Source organism: Rhinatrema bivittatum, chromosome 3 (genome assembly GCF_901001135.1).
Source record: "Rhinatrema bivittatum chromosome 3, aRhiBiv1.1, whole genome shotgun sequence".
Taxonomy (NCBI): Eukaryota; Metazoa; Chordata; class Amphibia; order Gymnophiona; family Rhinatrematidae; genus Rhinatrema; species Rhinatrema bivittatum.
Window position 1 is genome coordinate 156,049,640 of NC_042617.1, and position 23,830 is coordinate 156,073,469.

Sequence of the window (23,830 nt, forward strand, 5' to 3'; positions counted from 1 at the left end):
AATGAGAAGGGTTGCTGCGGCCCAAAAAAAGATCTACAAAGTGGCAGTAGAACCGATGAGGCCGCGCTTGAAGTGAGGCCTGTGGGCTGCATCACAGCTCATTCTGCTGTGCCTGAAGAGGAACTGCGAGGCTGCTGAAGAGGACCTGCGTGCAGGGCCGGTGCGCCACCAGTCTGGTGGAGGCGATGGCATGACTTCTCCTTCTTCCTGTCCGCACGGCCCGGAAGAGGAAGTGGTGGGTCCGCGTGGGCGGGAAGAAGAAGAGGCCATGCAGGAAAAAGAAGATCGCTGGCCATTGCAGGCATTGGCTCCAAGTTCGCACGGCATCCAAGAAGCAGCAGTAACACCTCTCCTGCCTCAGCCTCCAATCAAATATATTAGAACCCAACTTTATTATCTTGTCTTTTAGTTACATAACAGAGTTCAGAATTCATTCCAACATATCCCAGAGTTTAGGAAATCCCCATTAACTTCAAGGCTGGATTTAGAACCTGTTAGAACATGAGACAGTGTTACCATCTGAAAGAGGCATTTAAACTTGTTACAGACAGCTTCCATTAATCTTTAGTAACTACATTCACAGATTAAGATTCCACAAAGTCATAACCAACTATGGCTCATTCCAGTATTCCTCTTTAATCAAACCTGCAGTTTCTTCTAATGGCCATCTAGTTAACAACTCCATGGAAATTCCAAAACCTTCTAGTACAGGATACCTTATAACAGTATTAGTTAGACTTCTTGTTCAACAGTAGTTTTAAGCCATTATTCAGTTGCTCTTAGCTGATGGTTAAGTAAGAACTATTAGCTGCAGGTACTTTAATTAGTACTCCCCCAAACATACAGCTTTTCTTAGTAAACAACCAATTAGGGAAGTTTGGTTAACTGCAACCTTCTGCAGCAGTGCTCTGGGACTAAACATAGTTTCTCTTAGTAAACCTCTCTTTAACAAATCTCGGTCAATTTCAAATAGTCTGAAACAGTGCTCTTGGAGAAAACATTTTTTTCTGGCAGGAAAAACCTTACCAACAATGTAACTAGCTCAGCTGCAACCAGTCTGTAGCTGTGCTTATGAACCAAACCAAAGCTTCCTTTAGGGGTAAGTATTTAAAGCAATGTCAGTGCTATCCCCCCACTTTTGAAAACCCTGCTGTTAACTTTTCTCTCTCTGGTTCAAGGAGGAACTTTTACAGCTAAAACATTTCCCAAAGGAGCCTCCCTGTATCTCTCTGTTTAATGAGGGTTTAAACTGTTACATGGTCACAACATCAATGGTTATCAAAAGAACCCGAACTCCTACATTTATAAGCTTCTCAATCCTGTACAACTAAACTTAGTCTCCCTGTTCTTTTCCTTTCAATATAGGTATTGAACAGACTTCTGTATATTGATCACTTTGGCTTTTCCCTAAAGTCAAACTTCAATAGTTAAAAATAAGTCAGTCTCTTCCTAGATAATCATAGCACTTAACTTAGCTGTTGGTACTGGTTTATCCAGTCCAGTTCATTCTCAGCTTCCTCCATAGCTGGGCTGGAGTAAAGTGGTTGGGAACTACTGACTCTCTTATGCTCTTCCTCCTCTGCACCACTTTAGTGCTACTGCAGACACCTCTTATACAATGAAACAGCTTACCCACAGGCCGATACAATACAGTGCGCTCTGGTGGATTGGTGGAGCGCACTGTTAGCCGGCATTTGGACGCGCGTCTTGGACGCGCTAGCGTTACCCCTTATTCAGTAACTAGCGGCTGGCGGATTGAAAACCGGACACTCAATTTTGCCAGCGTCTGGTTTCCAAACCCGTGGCTGTCAGCGGGCTCGAGAACCGACACCGGCAAAATTGAGCGTCAGCTGTCAAACCCGCTGACAGCCGCCGCTTCCGTCAAAAAAGAGGCACTAGGGACGCACTAGTGTCCCTAGTGCCTCTTTTTACTGCTGGCCCTAATTAAAATAAATTAAAATACTGAATCGCGCGCACAGGAGAGCGCGATTTTACTGTATCAGCCCACCAGAGAGGTGTGACTAGCCACATCCAATGCTCATTAGCCCTAGCTGGCAACTAGCCAAAGTCAGTCAACAAGGAATTCTAGGGGATATAGTTATTAAACACAGTGATTTCAGGTTTTCAGCCCTGTTATTCTCAGACAAAACAAATACTGCCTTTTTAAAGGCACATCCCCTTCTCTATGCAGGAACTACTACCAAATCATCACACATGGTCACCAACTCTCCATCTCCATTTGGCACTGCTTCAGTCCAGAAGGGCAAGCAGAGTGATACTGCGGAATTTGGTGCAGGTTGGGAGTGGCCTGCTGTTTCCCTGTGTAGGCAGTGAGAGCAGGGTTGAACTCTGGCTGCAGTCTTCTGAGGACATGGAAAAGTGCACTGAAGATCTGTTTTGCCGTCACTTATATTTATTGGACATGAACCAGCTGCAAGAAAGTATCTTAAAAGACCAGACTGCTTCGCTGCAGGTCAGTAAGGATTGAGAAGCAAATGCAGTGCTCCTAAATCTCTACCTGCAGAAAGTAAAGCCAAGACTGGATACAGAACAAGTGAAAGCAGAAAGAGCATAGCAACTGAATCAGATGACTGCAGTGCTACCCTTCAGAGAGATTCCACTCCAGAAGGAGCTGAAAGCAGCAATTGATTTGAAGCCAATACCAACCCTGAGTTGCAAGAGTCTGCAGAGGAGAATGCAAATGAGCAGGAGGAATGCCAGAGAAATGATCCTGCAGTGATAAGTCTGAAATATCAGAAAGCTCATGGTGGAGCTTCATAGCATTGCCTGGAAGAGGCAACCAGAGTGCCCAAAAGGGGGCAGTACAGAATGACCAGCAGGATGCAGCACAGATTGGCCTATGGAAGGCAGTATGCAGGAGCCAGAGAGGGGTGCAGCAGAGAGGCCAAAGAGAGATGCTGCATGCTGGCCTGTTAGTGCACATGGACCCTTGGCCCGAGGTGGAATTGGCACAACCTGTGGGGTGAATCCCGCAGGTCCCCACCGTCGGGAGGCGAGGCCGGTTGGGAAGCAGAGGCAAGCAGACCCTTCACCAGGGCCAGCCCACGCTTCCCGCAGGTTGAGCCCTTGGGTGCCAGGGCTGGCTGGACTTAGGTGACCTTCTGCATGGCTGGTCCCGAGAGCGGCCAAAGGAGGTAGTATGATGGCTGGAGACAAGGTCAGTTCCAGTCCGAGGTCTGGGTAGGTGGCTGGAGACAAGGTCAATTCCGGTCTGAGGCTAAGGTAGAGGAATGAAGACAAGAAGGCTACTTGGAAGACGAATCCACACAGGAGGCCAGAAGCAAGCAGGCAGGAGCTTGTTGCCAAGTTGTAGGGTGACCAGGAGGACTTCCTTAAGAAGGCCGGGGGTCTTGACATCAGCTAGGGGCCGAGCCTGGTTTTCCCGCCATAGCCCCTTTAAGAGGCGAGGTGTCAGCGCGCGCAGTAAGGGGTGTCCGGGAGCATCGGGGCTGGCAGCGTCTCGGCCTCCTCGCGGTAGCGGGAAGGCCAGAGCAGGCAGAGAGCTGCGGCAGCGGCGCGAACCCCCGGGGAGATGATGGCAGTCGGGTCGCGGATAAGCAGAGGCTTCCACGGCCCGTTAGTGCTGCCAGCACTAACTGTACCCCTCCCTCTAGGCCCCCTCCCAGGAAGTCTAAGCTTCTGTGGGTAAGCGGCATGGAACTCCACAATGAGGTCCTTGTCCAGGATATTGGATGAGGGTTCCCAGGAGTTTTCTTCGGGTCCAAAGCCCTCCCAGGAGAGGAGATATTCCCAGTGACAGCCACGTTTCCTAACATCCAGGATGTCATGGACTTGATACATGATGCCATCGTTGGAAGAGAGGGGTTGGGGTTCCGGTGGTTTCTTTGAAGGCCAGGACAACACCAAGGGCTTAAGTAGGGATATGTGGAAGGAGTTATGAATTTTGAGCGAAGATGGTAGCAGAAGCTGATAGGAGACCGAACCCAGGCAGCGTAGTACTGAGAAGGGTCCAATGTAGCGGGTGGGGCTAGACGCATGGAAGGGAGCTTAAGCCGGATGTACCACGTGCTAAGCCACACTTTCTCGCCTGGTCTGAATTGCGGGCTAGGCCTATGATGGGCATCTGAGAATCTTTTAGCGGTCTGTCCCACCTTGCGCAGTAGTTGACGAATGAGGGTCCAAAGTTGGTATAATTCCTTAGCATTTAACTGGGCCCCGGGAGAGGGCACTGTGATGGGCAATGGTAGAGGTGGAAGTGGTTGCTTGCCGTATACTAGCTGGAATGGGGATGACCCGGTGGCAGGCGACGGATGGGAGTTCAGAGCGAACTCCGCCCAAGGAAGCAGTTCGGCCCAGTTATCTTGCTTGGTGTTCACATATGACCTCAAGAACTGCTTGAGGGTTCGATTTGTTCTTTCAGCCAGCCAGTTGGTCTGGGGGTGATAAGCAGTGGTGAATTTGAGGGTGATATCCAAATTTTTGCACAGAGACCTCCAATAGTTGACAGTAAACTGAGACCCTCAATCCGAGAGAATGTACTTGGGAAGGCCGTGAAGCCGAAAGATGTGGTGAACAAAAAGCTGAGCTAGCTGAGGAGCGTAAGGAAGAGCAAGCAGGACGACAAAATGTGCCATTTTAGAAAATCGGTCCACTATCACCCAGATGATGGTGTTACCCTTAGACGGAGGGAGGTCGATGTTAAAATCAGTCGCGATATGGGTCCAGGGTTCGCTAGGAGTAGGCAATGGGTAGAGCAGGCCCCAAGGTCGACGAGTGGGATTCTTGTGACGGGCACAAGTGTGTCAGGATTCTACGTAAGATTGGATGTCCTTTTTCATGGTAGGCCACCAGTAGTATCGTTAAAGGAACACCAGAATCCGCTGTTGACCAGGATGTCCCGCAATACGCAAGTCATGGGCCCAGTGTAGGACTTTGTTCCGGAGTCTGGGGGTACTAGGGTCTTCCCTGGTGGAACAGGGGTCGTGGAAGCCAGAAGAATTCTAGCAGGCTCGATGATATGTCGAGGGGGTTCTGGCTTGTTCTCGACGTCGAATGATCGAGAAAGGGCATCTGCCCTTTGATTTTTAATAGCAGGCCATTAGCGGAGCACGAAATCGAACCGTGTGAAGAAAAGGGCCCGACGTGCTTGCCAAGGATTGAGGCGTTGAGCCCAATGTAAATACTCCAAATTCTTGTGATCCATGTAGACGGAAATTTGGTGTTGGGCCCCCTACAACCATGGGCGCCATACTTCTTAAGCCATTTTGATGGCAAGCAGCTGCTTGTCGCCGATGGTATAGTTCCGTTCTGCTGGGGAGAAGGGTATTGGTGGTGGAGTACTGGCTTAGGATGGCTCCTACCCCTTTGAAGGAGGCGTCCACCTCGACAATGAAAGGCCATCTGGGGTTGGGATGGCGGAGGCATGGTTCACGGAGGAATGCGTTTTTTAGGTTAAGAAAGGCCATGACTGCTTCAGGAGACCACTGTTTGGGATTGGCCTTTACGAGTTAGGGCGGTGAGCGGAGTCACCAAGGTGGAGTAATTACGGATAAAGGATCTGTAGTAATTAGCAAACCCCAAAAACCTTTGTAGCAGACGTAGACCTGAGGGCTGATTCCAGTCTTGGATTCCTTTGAGCTTCTCAGGATCCACGCAGAAACCACGACTGGACACCACGTATCCTAAGAAGGCACTATCTCCTTTTCAAAAGAGCATTTTTCAAGCTTGGCATAGAGTTGGTTCTCACATAGCTGCCGCAGCGCCCAAGCAACATCTTTGCGGTGCGTTTGGAGGTCCTTGGAGAAGACCAATATGTCATCCAGGTAGATCACGATACAGTCATATAGCATGTCTCGGAATACCTCATTCATCATGTTTTGGAAGATAGCTAGGGCATTGCAGAGTCCGAAGAGCATCATGAGGTATTTATAATGCCCATCCCACGTGTTAAAAGCCGACTTCCATTCGTCACCTTCTTTAATGTGAATCAGGTTATACGTGCCTCTGAGGTCTAGTTTAGAGAATATCTTGGCTCCTTGGAACCAGTCAAAGAGCTCTGAAATGAACGGCAGTGGGTAGCAATCTTTGAGGATATGGTGTTTAGGCCGCGGTATTCAATGCAAGGACGGAGGCTTCCGTCCTTCTTACCGATGAAAAAGAATCCCGCCCCTGCCAAAGATGTAGAGCAGCGTATGAAGCCCTTAGTGAGGTTTTCGCGGATATACTCCGTCATGGCTCGAGTCTTGGCAGGAGATAACAGGTAGGGATGGTTTTGGGGGGGGCTCCCAATTAGGCAGCAGGTTGATGGCAAAGTCGAAGGTGCGATGAGAAGGTAGGGAATCTGCGGGCCAGGAGTGTTCCGGGGAGGAGCCAACATTTATGCGATTAAGTTGCTGGTTTCTAAGCCATTTACGCATGTAAATGTGGCACCTTACTCGGCTATATTTACTCCTGCTCAGTATCAGGAGTAAGTGATCATAATCATCTTAAAATTGAAAAAATGCCTGGGTGAGGTGTCTGGGTGAAATCGGGGGACTTCAGGCTGAAGAGCCAGGAGGGTCTTCCCGAGCTGCAGATGGACTGGGTGAACGGGTAGACTAATTAGTAAAACTGGTTATTTCATTGCAGCGCACATGTTAGAAAATCCCCCAACCTACGTATATGAAGGCTGATTTACAGGGGTAAGTTACTCGTGTAAAATCTACTCACATATCCCTTACAATTGGAAGTAAAGAAATGCATGTATATTATTTGCACTCACTTATCCGGCTAAATTTGACTTATCTGGCTAAGTAGCGACTTTTCCAATACTTGGACAAGTTCAGACTTATCCGGCTAAGTAGTGGCACTTATCCGGGCAAGTTCAGATTTATTTGGCTAAGTAGCAACAAGGTGCTACTTAGCCACATAACTCTGGAAAGTGCTGCTTGTCTAAGTAGTGCTTTTCAGACTTACCCAGCTGACAAGATAGGCGGACAAGTCTGGGAAAAAGTGCTACTTATTTGGGTTCATCTGAAAACCCTATTTATCCAATTAAGGGCTGGATTTACTAATACCACCGGGCTCTTTGAATCCCGTGGTAACGGGGGGCATGGGGGCGGTCCTGCGATAGCCGGCAGCGATCACACCTCTGCGGTGCGATCGCTGCCGGCATCGCACCAAATAACTACACCATAAAAGGTGTAGTTATTCGGCACGAAACTGGCAGCGAAAACGCAGCATACATTTTCCTGTTGGTGAAGTCTTCGCGGCGTCTCCTGGATCTTCAGTTCCAGCTCTTATTTCCAGGAGTCCTCCGTGATCCTTCTTCACTTCTTCAAGGCACTCTGTTCCTCATTGGTCCTCTTTGTCTTCGTCCATGCTTCCTGAACCTTTGTTTTGATCTTCGTTCCATGTTCTGGTCTCTCGACGGATCCCGTCCTCTTGTCTCCAGATGTCCTGATGTCTCCGTGTCTCTATGTCCAGACATCTCCCTATCTCCGGATGTCCTGACTTCCCCTTGTCTTCGGATGTCCAGATGTCTCAGTCTTCTGATGTCTTCGTCCGTCATGTTCCAGGCATTTCTGTGATCCTCTAAAGCCTGCCACCGGAACCTTTGCAAGTTGCCTTGACCATGTTGCAACCGTCCCTTTCCGATGGTTTCACTCCGCCTACCTCTCTTTGTTTGCTCCTCCTCATGCTGCGGATGGACACCTGGCTACCGTGGTGTCTGCCTGCCATCCTCTCCGGCGTCCCCGGACCAGCTTGGGTGCCGCCTCCCACCATGCTCCGCTTGTACCATAGGGCGCGCGCACCGCGCAGCCCTTCTTCATATTTCCTATTTGGCGCAAACCTCCGGGGCATCCCCCTGTGATGACGTCATGATGCCCAGATATTTAAAGCCTACAATGTTTGCTAGCCTTTGAGTTAGCAAGGGGGTAATCCTATGGGAATCCTACGGATGGGATTCGCTCTCCGTACCCAGCTACTCTGCCTCTCCAATCTCTATTGGACTCTCTAACACTAACGGGCTACCCGCTCCTCGGGGGTCTCACTTGCTTTCTAGGTCGCTATCAGGAATCCGGTACTCGCTCCTCGAGGGTCCATGTTTCCTGACTCGCTGCCTACTCCTACCTTCTCTTCTGCTGGAAGGATTCGCTAATCTTCAACATCAGTGAGTACTACCATCTTCACCTCAGACCTGTTCCCTGGAACCAGGCACTCGCTCCTCGAGGGCCTGCCTCCGTTCCAGCCCCAGTGCCATCTCCGTGGAACCGCTGCGTGAGTACATCATCTGCAAGCCTCCCAGCTCTCAGGGTTCAGATACTCGCTTCTCGAGGGTCTGCTCTCCCTACCCTGGGGATCTCCATACTGGGGTCTTGTATATTCTCCACTGTACTCATTCTCTCAGTTCTTTCCACTACAGCACTGCTACCGGAGGAGTCGCTGTTCCAGCACCTGAGTGATACCAACCCTGCCGGGCTATTCCAGCTGCTCACTACTGCCACCTCTGGTGGCTTCCTTACACAGTCTAATAAAAGATCAAACTCTGTGTTTGTGTGTCCTGAGCTAAGCCTGACCTGTGGCCCCTCACGGGACTTCCCCCCGTGGGAATGGTTAGCTGTCACAGTGTCCATGGGTCCACCCAAACCTCACAGTTTACGACAGACCATGACTGTCCCCCAAGGAAAAACAATGCTGATGCCAGAACTTATTCCTGTATTGCGGTGAGTCCGAGCCCTATGCTCCCACACCTGTCCCCAGAAGCAACCAGCAGGAAATGACTGGGCCTAGACTTTTGTGGGTAAGGAGATCTGAGCTTGTAAAAATTTATTTATTTATTTATTCATTTAGGCATTTTATATACCATCGTTCCATGTAAAAGATCACAATGGTTTACAGATGTAACATTCATAACTATTAATCATCAAATAATGGGTATCGGAGATAGTATTCATGAACAGGCATTAACATCTATCAATCGAACTGTTCTAATACATTTGACTCAAGGTCCAAAAAATAGTCGAGAAGTATAAAAAATTAAAATTAAATAATTTAACAAATTTCACATTTTAGTTATTACGTTGTATAGATTCTTACATTCTCTCATTAAATTCATTCTCTTGACCTTCTTGTTATTGCAGCTCTCTACATTCTGATGTTTTAAGCTGGGTTATATGCATTTTTGAATAACCATGTTTTTAGCTCACATTTAAAACTCTTTCTATCTGGTATCAAACATAACATCTCAGGTAGGGAGTTCCATAGCTGTGGATCGCTATGGAAAACACACGATCTCTTACTTGTGTCAGGTGTGTGCTCTGTATTGTGGGAATGGTCAATAGTCCTTTATTTTGAGATCTTAGTGTTTGCTGAAGTGTGTATGGTTGTATTGTCACACCTATCATACTGGTATTCCTGGAATTAATGATTTTGAATATTAGCATTAATACTTTAAATTGTATTCAGGCTTGTACTGGCAGCCAATGCAGAGAGATCAGCGAGGGTGTAATGTGATTGAATTTCCTAGTTCCTAACAATAGTCTTGCTGAGGCATTTTGTAATAATTGTAAGTTTAAGTAGACATGCAGAAAGGCTGAGTAATAAGAAGTTACAGTAGTCTAGGTTTGAGAAAATTAGAGTTTGCAATACAGTACGAAAGTTGTCGAAAGTTAAGGTTTCAACTGATGTAATATTTATTTATTTATTTAACATTTTTATATACCATAATTCATGTAGCAAAGTTACATATAATTTCGGTTTACATTATAACAATAACAAGCATGTAGGAATGCGATTACATAAAACAGGAGAGTAAACTAGGATAAGAGTGAACAGGGTAATAAAACCATAACGTATAAAATAATAGTAATGCTGCGATTATTTTTGAAAGATTGGCTATAGCTCTGGGTGTGAATTAGGTTAATATAATATACGGACTATGGATCATTTATTTGTGATGAAGGAATGTAGAGTTGGAGTGTTGATCTACTATATAATCTGATCGGTAATCTAGTGGGGAGTCTGACGAATGGTAAAGTATGGTAAAAGTAATTAGTTGGCATTAATTAAATGCTTGCTCAAATAACCAAGTTTTGAGTCTCTTTTTGAAAGTGTTCGGGCATTGTTCTTGTCTTAGTTCTGGTGGTAAAGAGTTCCATTCTGCCGGGCCCGCTGTGGATAGAGCTCGTTTGTTTAGAGAGGTTTTGATGGGTGGAGCGATGAGAGAGTCTCTATAGGTTGTTCTTACCGGTCTGGATGGTATGTGTAATCTAAAAGGTATATTGAGGTCCAGAGGGATGAGGTTGTGAATGGATTTGTGTATGATAATTTGTGTATGATAATATGCGCAACTTGGCATAACCTATAGTAACTAATTTATTTATGTGCTTTTTCATTGTGAGGTTCTTGTCTAGCTGGTTACCTAGAACCCATACTTGATTTGAGGGAGCAATTTGGAAGTTACCCAGGTCTAGAGCTGGTGGTTTAATTATCGAAGAGTTTTTACTTAACCAAAAGATTTCAGTCTGTTTAGGGTTTAATGTTAGTTTAAGAAACATTAGTTCCTACTGTATTGCTTTCATATAGGTTGAAAGTTTTGATACTGTGTTTTCAAATGATTTGGAGAATGGAACGTAAAACTGTATGTCATCAGCATACAAGATGAAGGTAATTCCTAAATCCACCAGTAATTTACACAGTGGGAACATATAGATAATGAAAAGTGTTGCTGAGAGGGCTGAGCCTTGAGGGACACCTGTATCAATATGGAAAGTATCAGATATGTGATTGCCCAATTTGACTTGGAATGTTCTATTAGATAGAAAGGAGTAGAACCATCTGAGAACACAACCGTCAATCCTAGTGTTGCTTAGCTGTTGGCACAGCAGGGTATGGTCCACAGTGTCAAAGGCAGCTATTAGGTCGATTAGCACTAGAAAATAAGATTCATCGGCTTCGAACTCTCGTAAAACAGAGTCTGTTAGTGAGAGCAGTAATGTCTCATTTGAACAATTTTTTCTAAATCTAAATTAATTTGGGAAGAGAATATCTTGGTCTTGTAGATAATTTAACACTGCTTTTTCAAATACTTTTGAGAGAAAGGTCAAGTTGGATATTGGGCAATAGTTGTCCCAGTCGTCAGTTCTACCAGTTTTATTTTTTGGAATTGGCTTTATCACTGCTTGTTTTAACCCGATTCCTTCTGAGAGAGAATGGTTAATTAAGGATGTGACTGTTGGAGTGATAACACAGTGTATTTGTTGAAAGGCCTGTTTATTCCCTCACTCATGTTTCTGTCTGCATGCATCTTATATAATAATGTTACACTGTTTTCATTCAGATTTCTCTTCCCTTTCCGTATCATTGGGAAAAGATCTTGTGTGTACTTGTAGGTACAGGTGAGTCTCTACATGCAAGTGTGCATACATCTATGTGATTGTAAGGTTGTGTAGGTGAATGATGCTCAGGTTATTTGTATGCATGGAAGAGGAGATAAAAACCACTCAAATGTGATAAGCCTCAGGTTCCTGTACAAATGAGAGTGGCCAGAAGAGATTAGTGGAAAGAGAAAGTAAATCTTGGAGAAAAGTAATAGGGGACAGAGGAACTGATGTAAAATTAGACTAACAATATGAGAAAGAAGGTCCATAATAAATATTCAATATGTCACATCCCCATTTGTGAGCTATGTTCACATGTCTCTGATTTGTTCTAATAGATAAAAAAGTGCTGGAATCCTGTCCAAGTTTTGGACTCCTACTACATAAATTAGATAATATTTTCTGTTTGTTTCATGAACTGTATGAAATGTAATAGAGAAGATAAATAAATAAATGAGTGTGTTTGACATGCTAACTTTACTATATTTGCAGTATAGGATCCTGGAGTACAATTATCATGCATGTCATGTGCAACTTACTAGAGTGGTGGAATTTGTACTTTCTACAGAAACCACACCAAATTAGACTATCGCATATGTTAAATGATTTTGGGCCTCATGATGCAGCAACCTTTGTAAACAATTGAAATCTGGCTTGGTACAGAGAGGCATATGGCTTCCCAATAAAAGAAGAGAATGACAGTACACATTACTATGAGAGGAATTTCGTAGCGATTTATGTTGGAAAATCGTCTTTCCTCAGTGTGACTAAAATTAGGAGGATTGTGGACCAAAGCATTTACTTTTAGCCACATGTAGAGGATGTATTCCTGGGGAACATATTTAGGTCAGGGAAGGAAAATGACTTGAGGAGTTTGCATTTTAAGATCCCAGCACATTATTTTTTTTTGGGGGAAAAAAAAAAAGTACTTGCGCCAAATGCAGATACGCATGCCCATTGGTACTTTTTATCTGCAGCGAGTTTCAAAGTAAAAGCACACATGTGTTTTTGGTTTGAAAATTGTTGTGAAGTCCACGGGTAAAATGTGCATGCATCCATTGTCACAGCATGGGTAGTTTCAAAATTGCTTCCCGATGTAATTTGATAGCCTTCTGCTAAAATAAATGCGGCGTGGAGCTCAAGCATGCTTGTCAGGATAGAAATAACATCAGCAATTAAAAGATTTTAATCAGTAATAACCAAGCTTTTGTGAAAACTTCACTTATTAAACTGAGGTTACAATCTACTGTACTTATATAGAGTTAAGGCAAGAGAAAAAAGACTGCATTTACCTTTTAATGTTAAACTTTTTATCTATTTTCTAGGATTTCCACTTAATTTCATCAGAGATGAGAGAAAAGTGTGAAATGATAAGTGAGAAACTGAAGCATTTAGAAGACCAACTTCAGATAGCAGTCTGCAACCATGATGAAGGTCTTGTTCATATCCTTTTGATAAATGCATTTACTCCCTACTGTGTCTTAGCTTCTGACAACTGAGTTGATGAAAACTTTGTCTTGCAGTGTAAAATCAAATGAAAAAATAAGTGGATCTTACAAAAGCATTTGTGTAGTGAACATGACCTAGTAAAAGATCCACAAGATGGTCATTTGTTATATTACATTTCATCTAGTCTGCAAAAGGAACATAAAAATGCTGTATTTGTCTTTCTCTAGAGGGTTTTGTAGACAGAGTCTACAGCTATTGGTGCTCCATGCTAGTGGTTGAGGGGGTTGTGATTTGTACCTTGGAATGAGGAAAGTTTGAGCTGACCATATCCGGTTTTTAATCTCCAAACTATAAATAGGCACAGTTTGTTAAAGGAAGATACATCAGACATAGGGACCTTCATTTTTATATTTTATTTTATTTTCCTGGGAATTTAACACTGTTTATTACAACAGGAACTAAAAATAAGGAAAATCATTGATAAATATTGGACTTTATATTGGTGGACAAATTTCAGGATATTAAATACAAAAAAGTAAATACTTTTATAACATTAGGGACTATTTGAACACTGGACAAACGGTTACACATTATTTAAGGAAAGAGCCATGTCTTTAATTTGCTACAAAATGCCAGATAATCTCATTCCTGTTGAATCTCAGTTGGTAATCAATTCCACCAAACTGGTGCTGCCACCAAAACCATTTAAATCTTATCTGGGATCCTCGAATATCCTTATAAGATGGGACCTTAAGCAGCACCACCTAACTTGATCTTAACCACTAGCTTGGTTGGTACCATTCCAGCTTATCTCTAAAATAGCCTAGGCCCAACCCTTCCTGTGGTTTAAATGTCAAAATCAGTCTTAAACTGAACCCATGTTTCAATTGGTAATCAGAATAAACCAGCAAAACAGCTTCTTAATTTAAGAACAATGGATCGCTAAGGGAATGATGGGCATTTTAAAGGTAAACTAATTGGGCAGATGGGCAGACTAGATGGACTATATGGTCTTTTTCTGCTGTCACGTTTCTATATTTCTATGTTTCACTGTGCTGGCAATCACATTCTGCGACAGCTGTAATTGATATACAGAACGCTGTTCACACTTATGCCCGCTGCAAATTCATTCCCACTGACTTGATGCAAATTCTGTCACTCAGATGCACACTACTGCTGCTCTCCCATCATCCTACGGATGCTGACTACCTCAAAGTGTGTACTCCTGCTGCTGATTCCTTCCTGCCTTTCCAAATGTGGACTCCGGCCACATGCCAGAAGCCCGCCTGAAACAGACTCCCACTGCAGTCTGCTCTCCCTCCTTCTGCAGAATCATTCTCACTTGGCTAATGACAATTCCTTTCCTCTTGCATGCCTGCCTGCCTGATGTCAGCTCCTACCTTCCTGCGTGCCTGATGGTGACTCTCTCCGTCAGATACAGACTCTTTTCTTCTTTCCTCTCTGCCTTCTTAATGATGACTTCCTCCCTCTTGCCTGTCCTAATGCTGACCACCTCCAGAACCTTCCCTTCTGATGCTGTATTCCACCACTGCCTGATAGCCTTCCTGACTGAGACGCCTTCCTTCCCTTTGTCTCTCCTGATGCAGATACACTCCTGTTCACCTGATGCTGACACCATCCATCTCACCTGCTTGATACTAATCCTCCTCCCCCCCTCTGAGATACTTCTCCTCTCACTCCTTCTGCTGACTCCTGCCTGCCTGGTACCCATTCTTTACACTCAGATCTGACCTTAGGAGGGTGTGGGAATTCAAGAAGTGTGGTCCTGGAACAATAAATTTAAATTGTTGGGCATGCAGCTACCATGGCAGAGCGAGCCCTCGCAAAGTGCAGGGCACTTTGGGCATACATTCCTATTGGTCTGTCGTCCCCCCCCCCCCCAACATCCAAGGACAACCCTGCTTCCTGTATTTATTTGATACATATAGACTGCCAATGCTACTGCCCTAGGCGGTTAACAAAATCGTACATACATAATTTCCAATAAAATAAACACATTACAATGCAAAAACAGAAAACAACCGTAAGACAGTGATCCGAGAGTGACTAGAAAAAAAGCAAGCAACCTCGTTAATCAAAACTAAATGAGAAAGATAACCCTTTAACATTAGTTTAAATGCTTTAGTACAGCTAGCCATATGCAGTTCATATGGGAGAAAGTTCCACAGATTTGGGGCAGCAATGGAAAAAGCTCACTCTCTGGTTTCAGTTAGCCTTGCCTGGCGCACAGACGGAACATCAAGAAGTTCTCTCCTTGATGAGCATCATGTCTTGGTAGTATTATAAATCCTCAGGAGAGCATTCACCCAGCAGCAAGCATTAAATAGCAGCTTATGTACAAGCATAGAGACTTTTTACAGAACTCTTGCCTGCACAGGCAGCCAGTGCAGTTGGTGAAGAAGTGGAGTAATATGTTTTTTCATTGACATACCAGTAATAAGTCTGGCTTTTGAATTCTATAAAAGTTGTATAGCCTTCAATGCAACTACCGGTAGGTCAATGTATAAATGAGTTGCAGTAGTTTAACATTGGTAGAATAATAGCTCTCTTCTAATTCTGAGGCAGTCTTCCTCCCTCCCATTCCTCCTGTTTCCACTGCTATTCCTCCCCCCTTCCCCTTGGTGCTGTTGCTCTGAGCCATCTTTCCTTCCTATCTGGTTCTTGCTGCTGTTACTCTCAACTTCATGTCCATTCTTTGCCTCTCTCTTTTCGGCCCACTAAGAATGCCAAGGAAAAGAGGAAAGGAACTTTGAAAGGGGGAACAGGGAATGGAGGAAAGGAATCTGAAAAGGGGTGGGGAAATTCTGGAGAAGACATTGAAAATGTGAAGATGATTCAAAGATGATCTTGAAGGGGATGGAAAAGAGAGAGAGAAGAAAAGACATGCAGCAGTAATTTGTGAAAGTGTGAACACTGAAACCATTCACATATGACAATGATGCAAAGAGAGAAAGGAAGCTAGAATAGCAAAATGAAACCTCCCCACCCTCCACACATGCATTTGCAAACGTGCACGATACAACTAAAACTTACCAGTATATGTATGCATCATGGTCAGCATGCTGACAATCAGTCAATGTTATGCAGTACCTATACTGGTGTCGCATGTACAAAATGAACATTGGAGTCCTGTTTTCTAACAAGAATGAGTTGCAGACAGACAACACATGATCTCACATCTCATACTTTCAGCTAGAAATGCATGCAGCCATTCAGATTCTCAATGCTCTGCTAAATTTGACTTAAAGCACGATACTCAATGGAAATTTGCCCTCTGGGGCCCTGCTGCCACTATCATGGTTAGTCCCCAGTCCTGTTATGTTGGAGGAATGACTCGCTTGCTATCCTTCTGAACAAAGAAGAGAGTCCTGGCCTCTCCTACATCAGTTTGAAAAACAAAAACAAGCATCTATCAAGCATCTTATAGTAATATGTCTAAACTAAATATATCTTAAAACACTTCAACCTGGAAACATAGACTACTAATGCAGTGGTTCTCAACCCTGTCCTGGGGACCCCCCAGCCAGTCGGGTTTTCAGGATATCCACAATGAATATGCATGAGAGAAAATTTGCATGTTATGGAGGCCGTGTATGCACATTTTCTCTCATGCATATTCATTGTGGATATCCTGAAAACCCGACTGGCTGGGGGGGTCCCCAGGACAGGGTTGAGAACCACTGTATTAATGCAAACAGATAGGGTACATTAAATCTACATAAACACAGACATTTTTTAAATCCAGTTACCCAGGTAAAAAAAAAAAAAGATTTACCTGGATGAAATGGCATCTTGAAAATTTCCTGCTCTCCATGTGGCTAAAAGTATGACTATTTTTGCAGTATGCTTGCTTTTTACCTACATTATGTGGAGGTGTTCCCTGACTAAGAACAAATAAAGTATCTGCAGAAAAAGCACTGTGAATCTCTTTGGGTACTCTTTTTACCAGGGTAGGTTTTAAAGGGAAAGTATGCCAAATCCACAGGTGCCAAATCCACTTTGCACCTGTGCAGGGAGATATGAAAATTGCCCCAAATCACATTCAACACACATACAGATCAACTATAAAAAGTGACATACAAGTAGGTCTAGAAAGGACAACCCTCCAAGGAATTTCCTCTGGGTCTCATTACTTGTTCTGGAGCAACACATGGGGGAAGAAACCAGCCTTAGTCACCAGTGATAACTCTGTTACAGTTAAGCTGGTGATTAGTCAGGTAATGATGAAAATCACATAATGGATGCAGTATAAGGGGGCAGTAAGAATAGCAATATAAACGAATTTAATGTCCAGTTCACACATCTGATATAAATCATGATAAATGGTTACTATAAAGGGCTGCCAGTATAGGAAACCCAGTCTGATTTTCTACACACTTGGTCTGTCTAAGCTGAATTTGTGTTTGATGTACACATGTGTGTTTCTGAGTGATTTTCTTGTTTTATTAATGTTATAAGAGTCTCAGTGCATGGAAGAGATGATAGTGCATGGAAGAGGGATTCAGATTTGTAAGGAACTGGGAAACTTTTGGGGGAAGGGAGAGTCTTTTCTGAAGGGATGGGCTCCACCTTATCCAGGGTGGAACCAGACTGCTGGCACTAATCTTTAAAAAGGAGATAGAGTAGCTTTTAAACTAGAACACATGGGAAAGCTGACAGTCACTCAGCAGTGCATGGTTCAGAGGGAGGTATCTTCAAAGGATACTAATGAAGCATTAGAGTAAGAGCAACCCAACAGAGAGGTTCCAATAATAAGAAAAATAGTCCATGTGACTATAGGTAAGAATCACCTGAGCTAAAAGATTCCAAATTATCTCTGTTAACTAAAAAGAAGAATATTAATACAAATAAGAAACACACTTTGAAATGTTTGTATGCTAATGAAAAAAGTCTAAGAAGTAAGATTGTAGAGTTAGTGTATAGCAGTGAATGAAGACATAGAATTAAGAGGCATCTCAGAGATATGGTGGAAGGAGGATAAGCAATGGGACAGTGCTATACCATGGTACAAATTATATTGTAATGATAGAGGGTGGCAGGATGGTGCTTTATGTCTGGGATGGCATAGAGTTCTACAAGAGACTAAATGCACAATTGAATCTTTATGGGTAGAAATCCCTTGTGTGTTGGGAAGAGTATAGCGATAGGAGTATACTACTGTCCACCTGGCCAAAATGAGATGGACAGTGAACCGGCTAGAGATTAGGGAAGCTAACCAAATTGGTAGTGCAGTAATAATGGAAGATTTCAATTTCCTCAATAGTAATTGGGTAAATGTAACATCAGAATGTGCTAGAGAGATAACAATAGTGATCACCACATGATCAAATTTGAATTAATGACTGGAAGGGGGACAGTAAGTAAATCCATGGCTCTAGCACTAAAATTTCGAAAGGGAAGCTTTGATAAAATGAGAAAAACAGTTAAAACCCCCCCCCCCCCCCAAAAAAAGTGCCGCCACAAAGGTTAAGAGTGTGTAACAGGCGTGGACATTATTAAATATTGCCATCTTAGAAGTGCAGTCCAGATGTATTCCACGCATTAAGAAAGGTGGATGGAAGGCCAAATGAGTGTCGGAATAGTTAAAAAGTGAGGTGAAAGAGGCTATTTTAGCCAAAAGATCATCATTCAAAAATTGGAAGAAGGATCCATCAAAAGAAAAGAAGATAAAGCATAAGCATTGGCAAGTTAAATGTAAGATATTGATAAGACAGGCTAAGAGACAATTTGAAAAGCAGTTGGCCATAGAGGCAAAAACTCATATAAAGTTTTCTAAATATATCCGAAGTAGAGTGCCTGCAAGAGAGTCAGTTGGACTGTTAGATGATAGGAGGGGTTAAAGGAGCACCTTAGGGAAGATAAGGCCATCACGGAAAGACTAAATGAATTCCTTGCTTCGGTGTTTACTGAAGAGGATGTTGGGGAGATACCCATTCCGCAGACTATTTTCAAGGGCGACGATTCAGATGATCTGAACCAAATCACAGTGAACCTGGCCAGATTGACAAATTGAAGAGTAGTAAATAACCTGGACCAGATGGTATACATCCCAAGGTTCTGAAAGAACTAAAAAATGAAATTTCAAACCTATTACAATTAATATGTAACATATCATTAAAATCATCTGTTGTGCCTGAAAACTGGAAGGTGGCCAATATAACCCCAATATTTAAAATGGCTCCAGGGGTGATCCGGGAAACTACAGACCAGTGAGCCTGACTTCAGTGCTGGGAAAAATCATGGAAACTGTTATAAAGAATAAAATCACAAAATATTTAGATAGACATGGTTTGATTGGACACAGGCCATAAGAACCTGGCAAGTACCCAAAAACTAAGTCTATTCCATGCTACTGTTGCTAGTAATAGCAGTGGCTATTTTCTAAGTCAACTTAATTGACTTAGAAATTAGAACTTATCCAGTCCTTTTTTAAACACAGCTACTCTAACTGCACTAACCACATCCTCTGGCAAAAAATTACAGAGTTTAATTGTGCGTTGAGTGAAAAAGAACTTTCTCCGATTAGTTTTAAATGTGCCACATGCAAACTTCATGGAGTGCCCCCTAGTCTTTCCATTATCTGAAAGAGTAAATAACCGATTCACATTAACCAGTTCTAGACCTCTCATGATTTTAAACACATCTATCATATCCCCCCTCAGCCGTCTCTTCTCCAAGCTGAAAAGTCCTAACCTCTTTAGTCTTTCCTCATAGGTGAGCTGTTCTATTCCCTTTTTGGTCGCCCTTCTCTGTACCTTCTCCATCGCAATTATATCTTTTTTGAGATGCGGTGACCAGAATTGTACACAGTATTCAAGGTGCGGTCTCACCATGGAGCGATATTGATCATGATGCTTTTTCAGTTATTTCAAATTAACAATATTATCAGAAACCCTATTTACAATTTTTCACCACAGCCCCAGCACTCTCCCCCCACCATGGGGCTGTGGTGAAAAACTCTTCCCTCCCAGCACAGCTCCAATACTCTGCTCCCACTAAGCACAAACCCCACAGTCCCAGCGCAGCCCTCCACAGTGCCAGTAATCTCCCCAACCGTACCGAGCCCAGGGACCCTCCCAACAGCCCCAATACACTCTCTTACAGTCATACCATCCCACAATCCATAGCCCCAGCAATCTCTTTCCTACCTAGCAAGGCCCTCCACAGTCCCAGAACTCTCTCTACCACAATGATTCTTGGATCTCATCCCTCCTAGCAGTCCCAGATCCCACAACGGTACTCTGCCTCTTACTAGCTGCACCAGCATTTGGCTTTCCTCTGGCCCTAAAGTAACTGATCTCCTTACAATGTTTATCAGTTAAAACCAATAGCCCTGATTTTACATCAGTGAGTTCACTCCAAAGAAGAATTTTAATCTTGAATTTGAATTTATTAAAATTTATATTCCACCCTTTCATAAGCATCATCCCTTTCTTCAAACCTTTAGGGATCGCAGTGTTTTTCCCATGCCCTTTTCAATTTAACTGTTCTTATCTTTACCTCCTCTTCTAGGAGGGCATTCCAGGCATCCACTACCCTCTCTGTGAAGAAATATTTCCTGTTATTGGTTCTGAGTCTTCCCCCCTGGAGTGTAATATTGTGACCCCCCATTGTACTGTTTCCTTTCCAATGGAAAAGGTTTGAAGTTTGTAAATCGTTAATACCTTTCAGGTATCTAAAGGTCTGTATCATATCCCCCCTGCACCTCCTTTCTTCCAGTGTATACATATTTAGATCCTTCAGCATCTCCTCATAGGTCTTGTGAAACAGACCCTCACACCATTTTGGTTGCCTTCCTCTGGGCTGTTTCCATCCTGTCTCTATCCTTTTTGAGATACGGTCTCCGGAACTGAACACAGTACTCCAGATGAGGCCTCACCAAGGATCTGTACAACGGCATTATCACTTCCCTGTATATGTCTGTATGCAGCCCAGCATCTTTCTTTTTTTTTTTTTTAATTTTATTTTTATTGAAGTTTCAATTTCAAATACATTGAAAACAATGTTAACAGAAAAATAGAGAAATATAATTGACATAACAACTTTTACAAAGGCAAATTTGCATAAAAATATTATAGGAATAGTTGGGAGAACCATTAATTACCAAGCGGAGTCATAGGAAAGAGAAAAAAAACCATCATATATTATAAGACTGAAACACCGTGTGCACAACAGATAACTATATTGACCAGCTCCTTATTGCAGCATTATTAGGAGTGTGAGTCTAAGTATATACGTAGCTGATTGGGATCAGAAAAAATATATCTATCATTTTGGTGTATTAAAATACACCTACAAGGAAATCTTAAATAGTATTTGGTGCCTCTAAGAAGCACCTAATTTTTCATTGATAGAAATGCTTTTCTTTTCTCCTGTATTCTTTTAGTTATGTCCGGGAAAATTCTTATTTGACCACCATAAAAGATCTGTGTATGTTTCCTGAAGAACTTTCTTAAAACATTATCTCTATCATTAGCATATATAAACGTCACAAGCAAAGTAGCTCTCAATTCAACTTTAGCTTCATATGACTTTTCCAAAAAGTCTGAAAGATTATCAAAGGCAATATTATCTTGTTCCTCTTGCTGTAGATTAATTTCTTTTCCAGGCAAATAGTATATCTTTGAGAACTCTGGTATGTTAGTTTCTGAAAAGTCCAAGACATTAACCAGGTAACTTTTCAAGAGATCTTTTGGATTTGCCCACCTAGGTTTTGGGAAATTCAGAAATCTAAGGTTATTTCTCCTCATTTCGTTTTCTAACTGATCCATCTTCTTCATCATTATGCTTTCAGATTTTATAAGGTTTACTTGTACATCCTTTATACCCTTTATTTCAGTTTCCATATTGTTTAAGGATTTTTCCACAACTTGGACTTTATTTTCCAGAATTTGAGTTCCCTCCATATTGCATTTTACAGCCAGGGTTAAATCATTAATCGCAGTACTTATTTTTGTCAAAACTTTCCAGATTTCTGTGAGCGTTATTTTCTTCGGCATTTTCATTGATGGTAATACCACCTGAAACTCAGGCTCCTTACCGCCTTGCTGCATAGGTCCATCCATGCCGGCTTCCCCTTGCCGAGCCACGCCATTGCTGTCCCTGGAGCCCTGAATCAGCGGGCTCTCCGAGGTCGTTGGGGTTTCCCCCTCTCCTCTCTGGGAAACATCAAGGCTAAAAGATGGTAAGGGCTGCAGCATTAAATCCCGTTGTTCCATATCCTCTTCATTCAGAGGTTTGTAATGCAAGGATGGAATTGCTGGCACTCCGGGGCTGAGTGACACCTCCTCGGCCAGGGCGTCGGACGGCCATTCCCCGTCTCCAACGCCAGTGGCCCTGCTCTCCGGCGTCTGCTGTGCTGTATGAAATACTTCCACAATTCGAGGTTGTTGCCAGGAAGAATCAGGTGTTGAGGTAAGTACCTCACGAATCTTGGCTTTCCTTTTCGAATGCGGCATTTGAAAATATAAGAAGAAATTCAACAAGCAAAGCAACAAAGAAAGGAAAACCTCGGAGCTAGGGAGTTCCCGTGCTCATGGTGCGGCAGCCATCTTGGTTCTCGGCCCAGCATCTTTCTGGCTTTAACTACCACCTTGTCACATCGCTTTCTTGCCTTCAGATTGTCAGACATTATTACCCTAAGATTCCTCTTCTGGTCTATGCACGATAGTTTTTCTCTCTCTCTCTCACACACACACACCCCAATCACATACAGCTCTTTTGGATTACTGTACCACAGGTATATGACTCTGCACTTCTTGGCATTGAATTGCAGCTGTCAAATCTTCGACTACTCTTCAAGTTTTCTTAAATCACTTTTTATTCTCTTTACTCCTTCAGATATTTCCACGCTGTTGCAGATTGTAGTATCTTCCACAAAAAGATACTGTGTTTGATACACAGAGCTGTTCCTCCCCCTTTTCTGTCCTCTCTGTCCTTCCTTAACAAGCTATAGCCCAGGATGGTCATATCTCAATCTTGAGATTCAATGATCAGATCTCTATAACAGCAACAATGTCCAAGTCTACCTCCAGCATCAGGACATGCAGGTCTGGGATTGTATTGCCTAGATTACGAGCATTTGTGGTTATAGCTTTCTGCCTTGTATGCTGCTCTTCCTAGTCATTGACCACCTGCTGCCATCCCCGCCATCTAGTTTAAATGCCTAATAATGTATGCTCTTTTGAAGATACCAGCCCTTTTTTTCCTTTAACAAATATGGTATATTACATAAAGACTAGCAAGGATCTTAAAATTCAATATTACTAGTAAAAATATAAAGATAGATTTCAAACCATGCAAAGACAGATAATACAAAAAAAATGTCAGCAATAAAAGCACTTATTACTATATCTAACTTAAAATAAAATTCAATTTCAGACCTATCTAATAGTTTTTTGATTTTGCATTTGATCCATACCAAATTTTCAGGAGATGTCAGGTGGTTAATGAGTCTTGAAACTTTTTTTTTTAATCCATGCATATGCATATTCCACTAAAACATGTATACAATTGTGCCATCTTTTGGTTTTGCAACCAATGCGCACTAGATTTTCAGGACATCAAGGGTTCTATAAGAATCATTAGTGAGGTATTTTGGGAGGACTTAATGCATATGGTCCATAAATACATGCATGCAAATATGCCATCTAATAACATTTTTGTTTTGAATGCTATCCACACCCAATTTTCAGAAGGCCTGTCCAAGGTCCAAGAGGAGTCTGACATGGGTGTGTTTTTCTGGCTCCATGTAGACGCATAGTTTAATGTTGATTCCTAAGAAATTTTGGTACATAACTGGTTTTATTTATTTATTTATTTGTTTGTTTGTTTATTTATTTATTTATTTAGAGATTTTTATATACTGCAGCACGTTCAGAACATCACCTCGGTTTACAAGGGTCCATAATGCAGCAACAAGCTTTACAATAAAATATTTAACGGAGCAATACATGCAACAAGCTTTACAGACAAATTAGAAACTAGAACCATTTTTTAAAATAAATATCATTGCAGAA

General features: G+C 42.8%; 1 protein-coding gene across 1 annotated transcript in view; it reads left to right on the forward strand.

Annotated features, from left to right (window-relative positions):
• Nucleotides 1–23,830, forward strand: part of DISC1 (DISC1 scaffold protein) — a 699,528-nt gene that overhangs the window by 648,250 nt on the left and 27,448 nt on the right. The window contains exon 13 of the mRNA XM_029593853.1: nucleotides 12,668–12,785. Coding sequence (XP_029449713.1) covers nucleotides 12,668–12,785 — 118 coding nt within the window. The remainder of the gene's footprint in view (nucleotides 1–12,667; nucleotides 12,786–23,830) is intronic.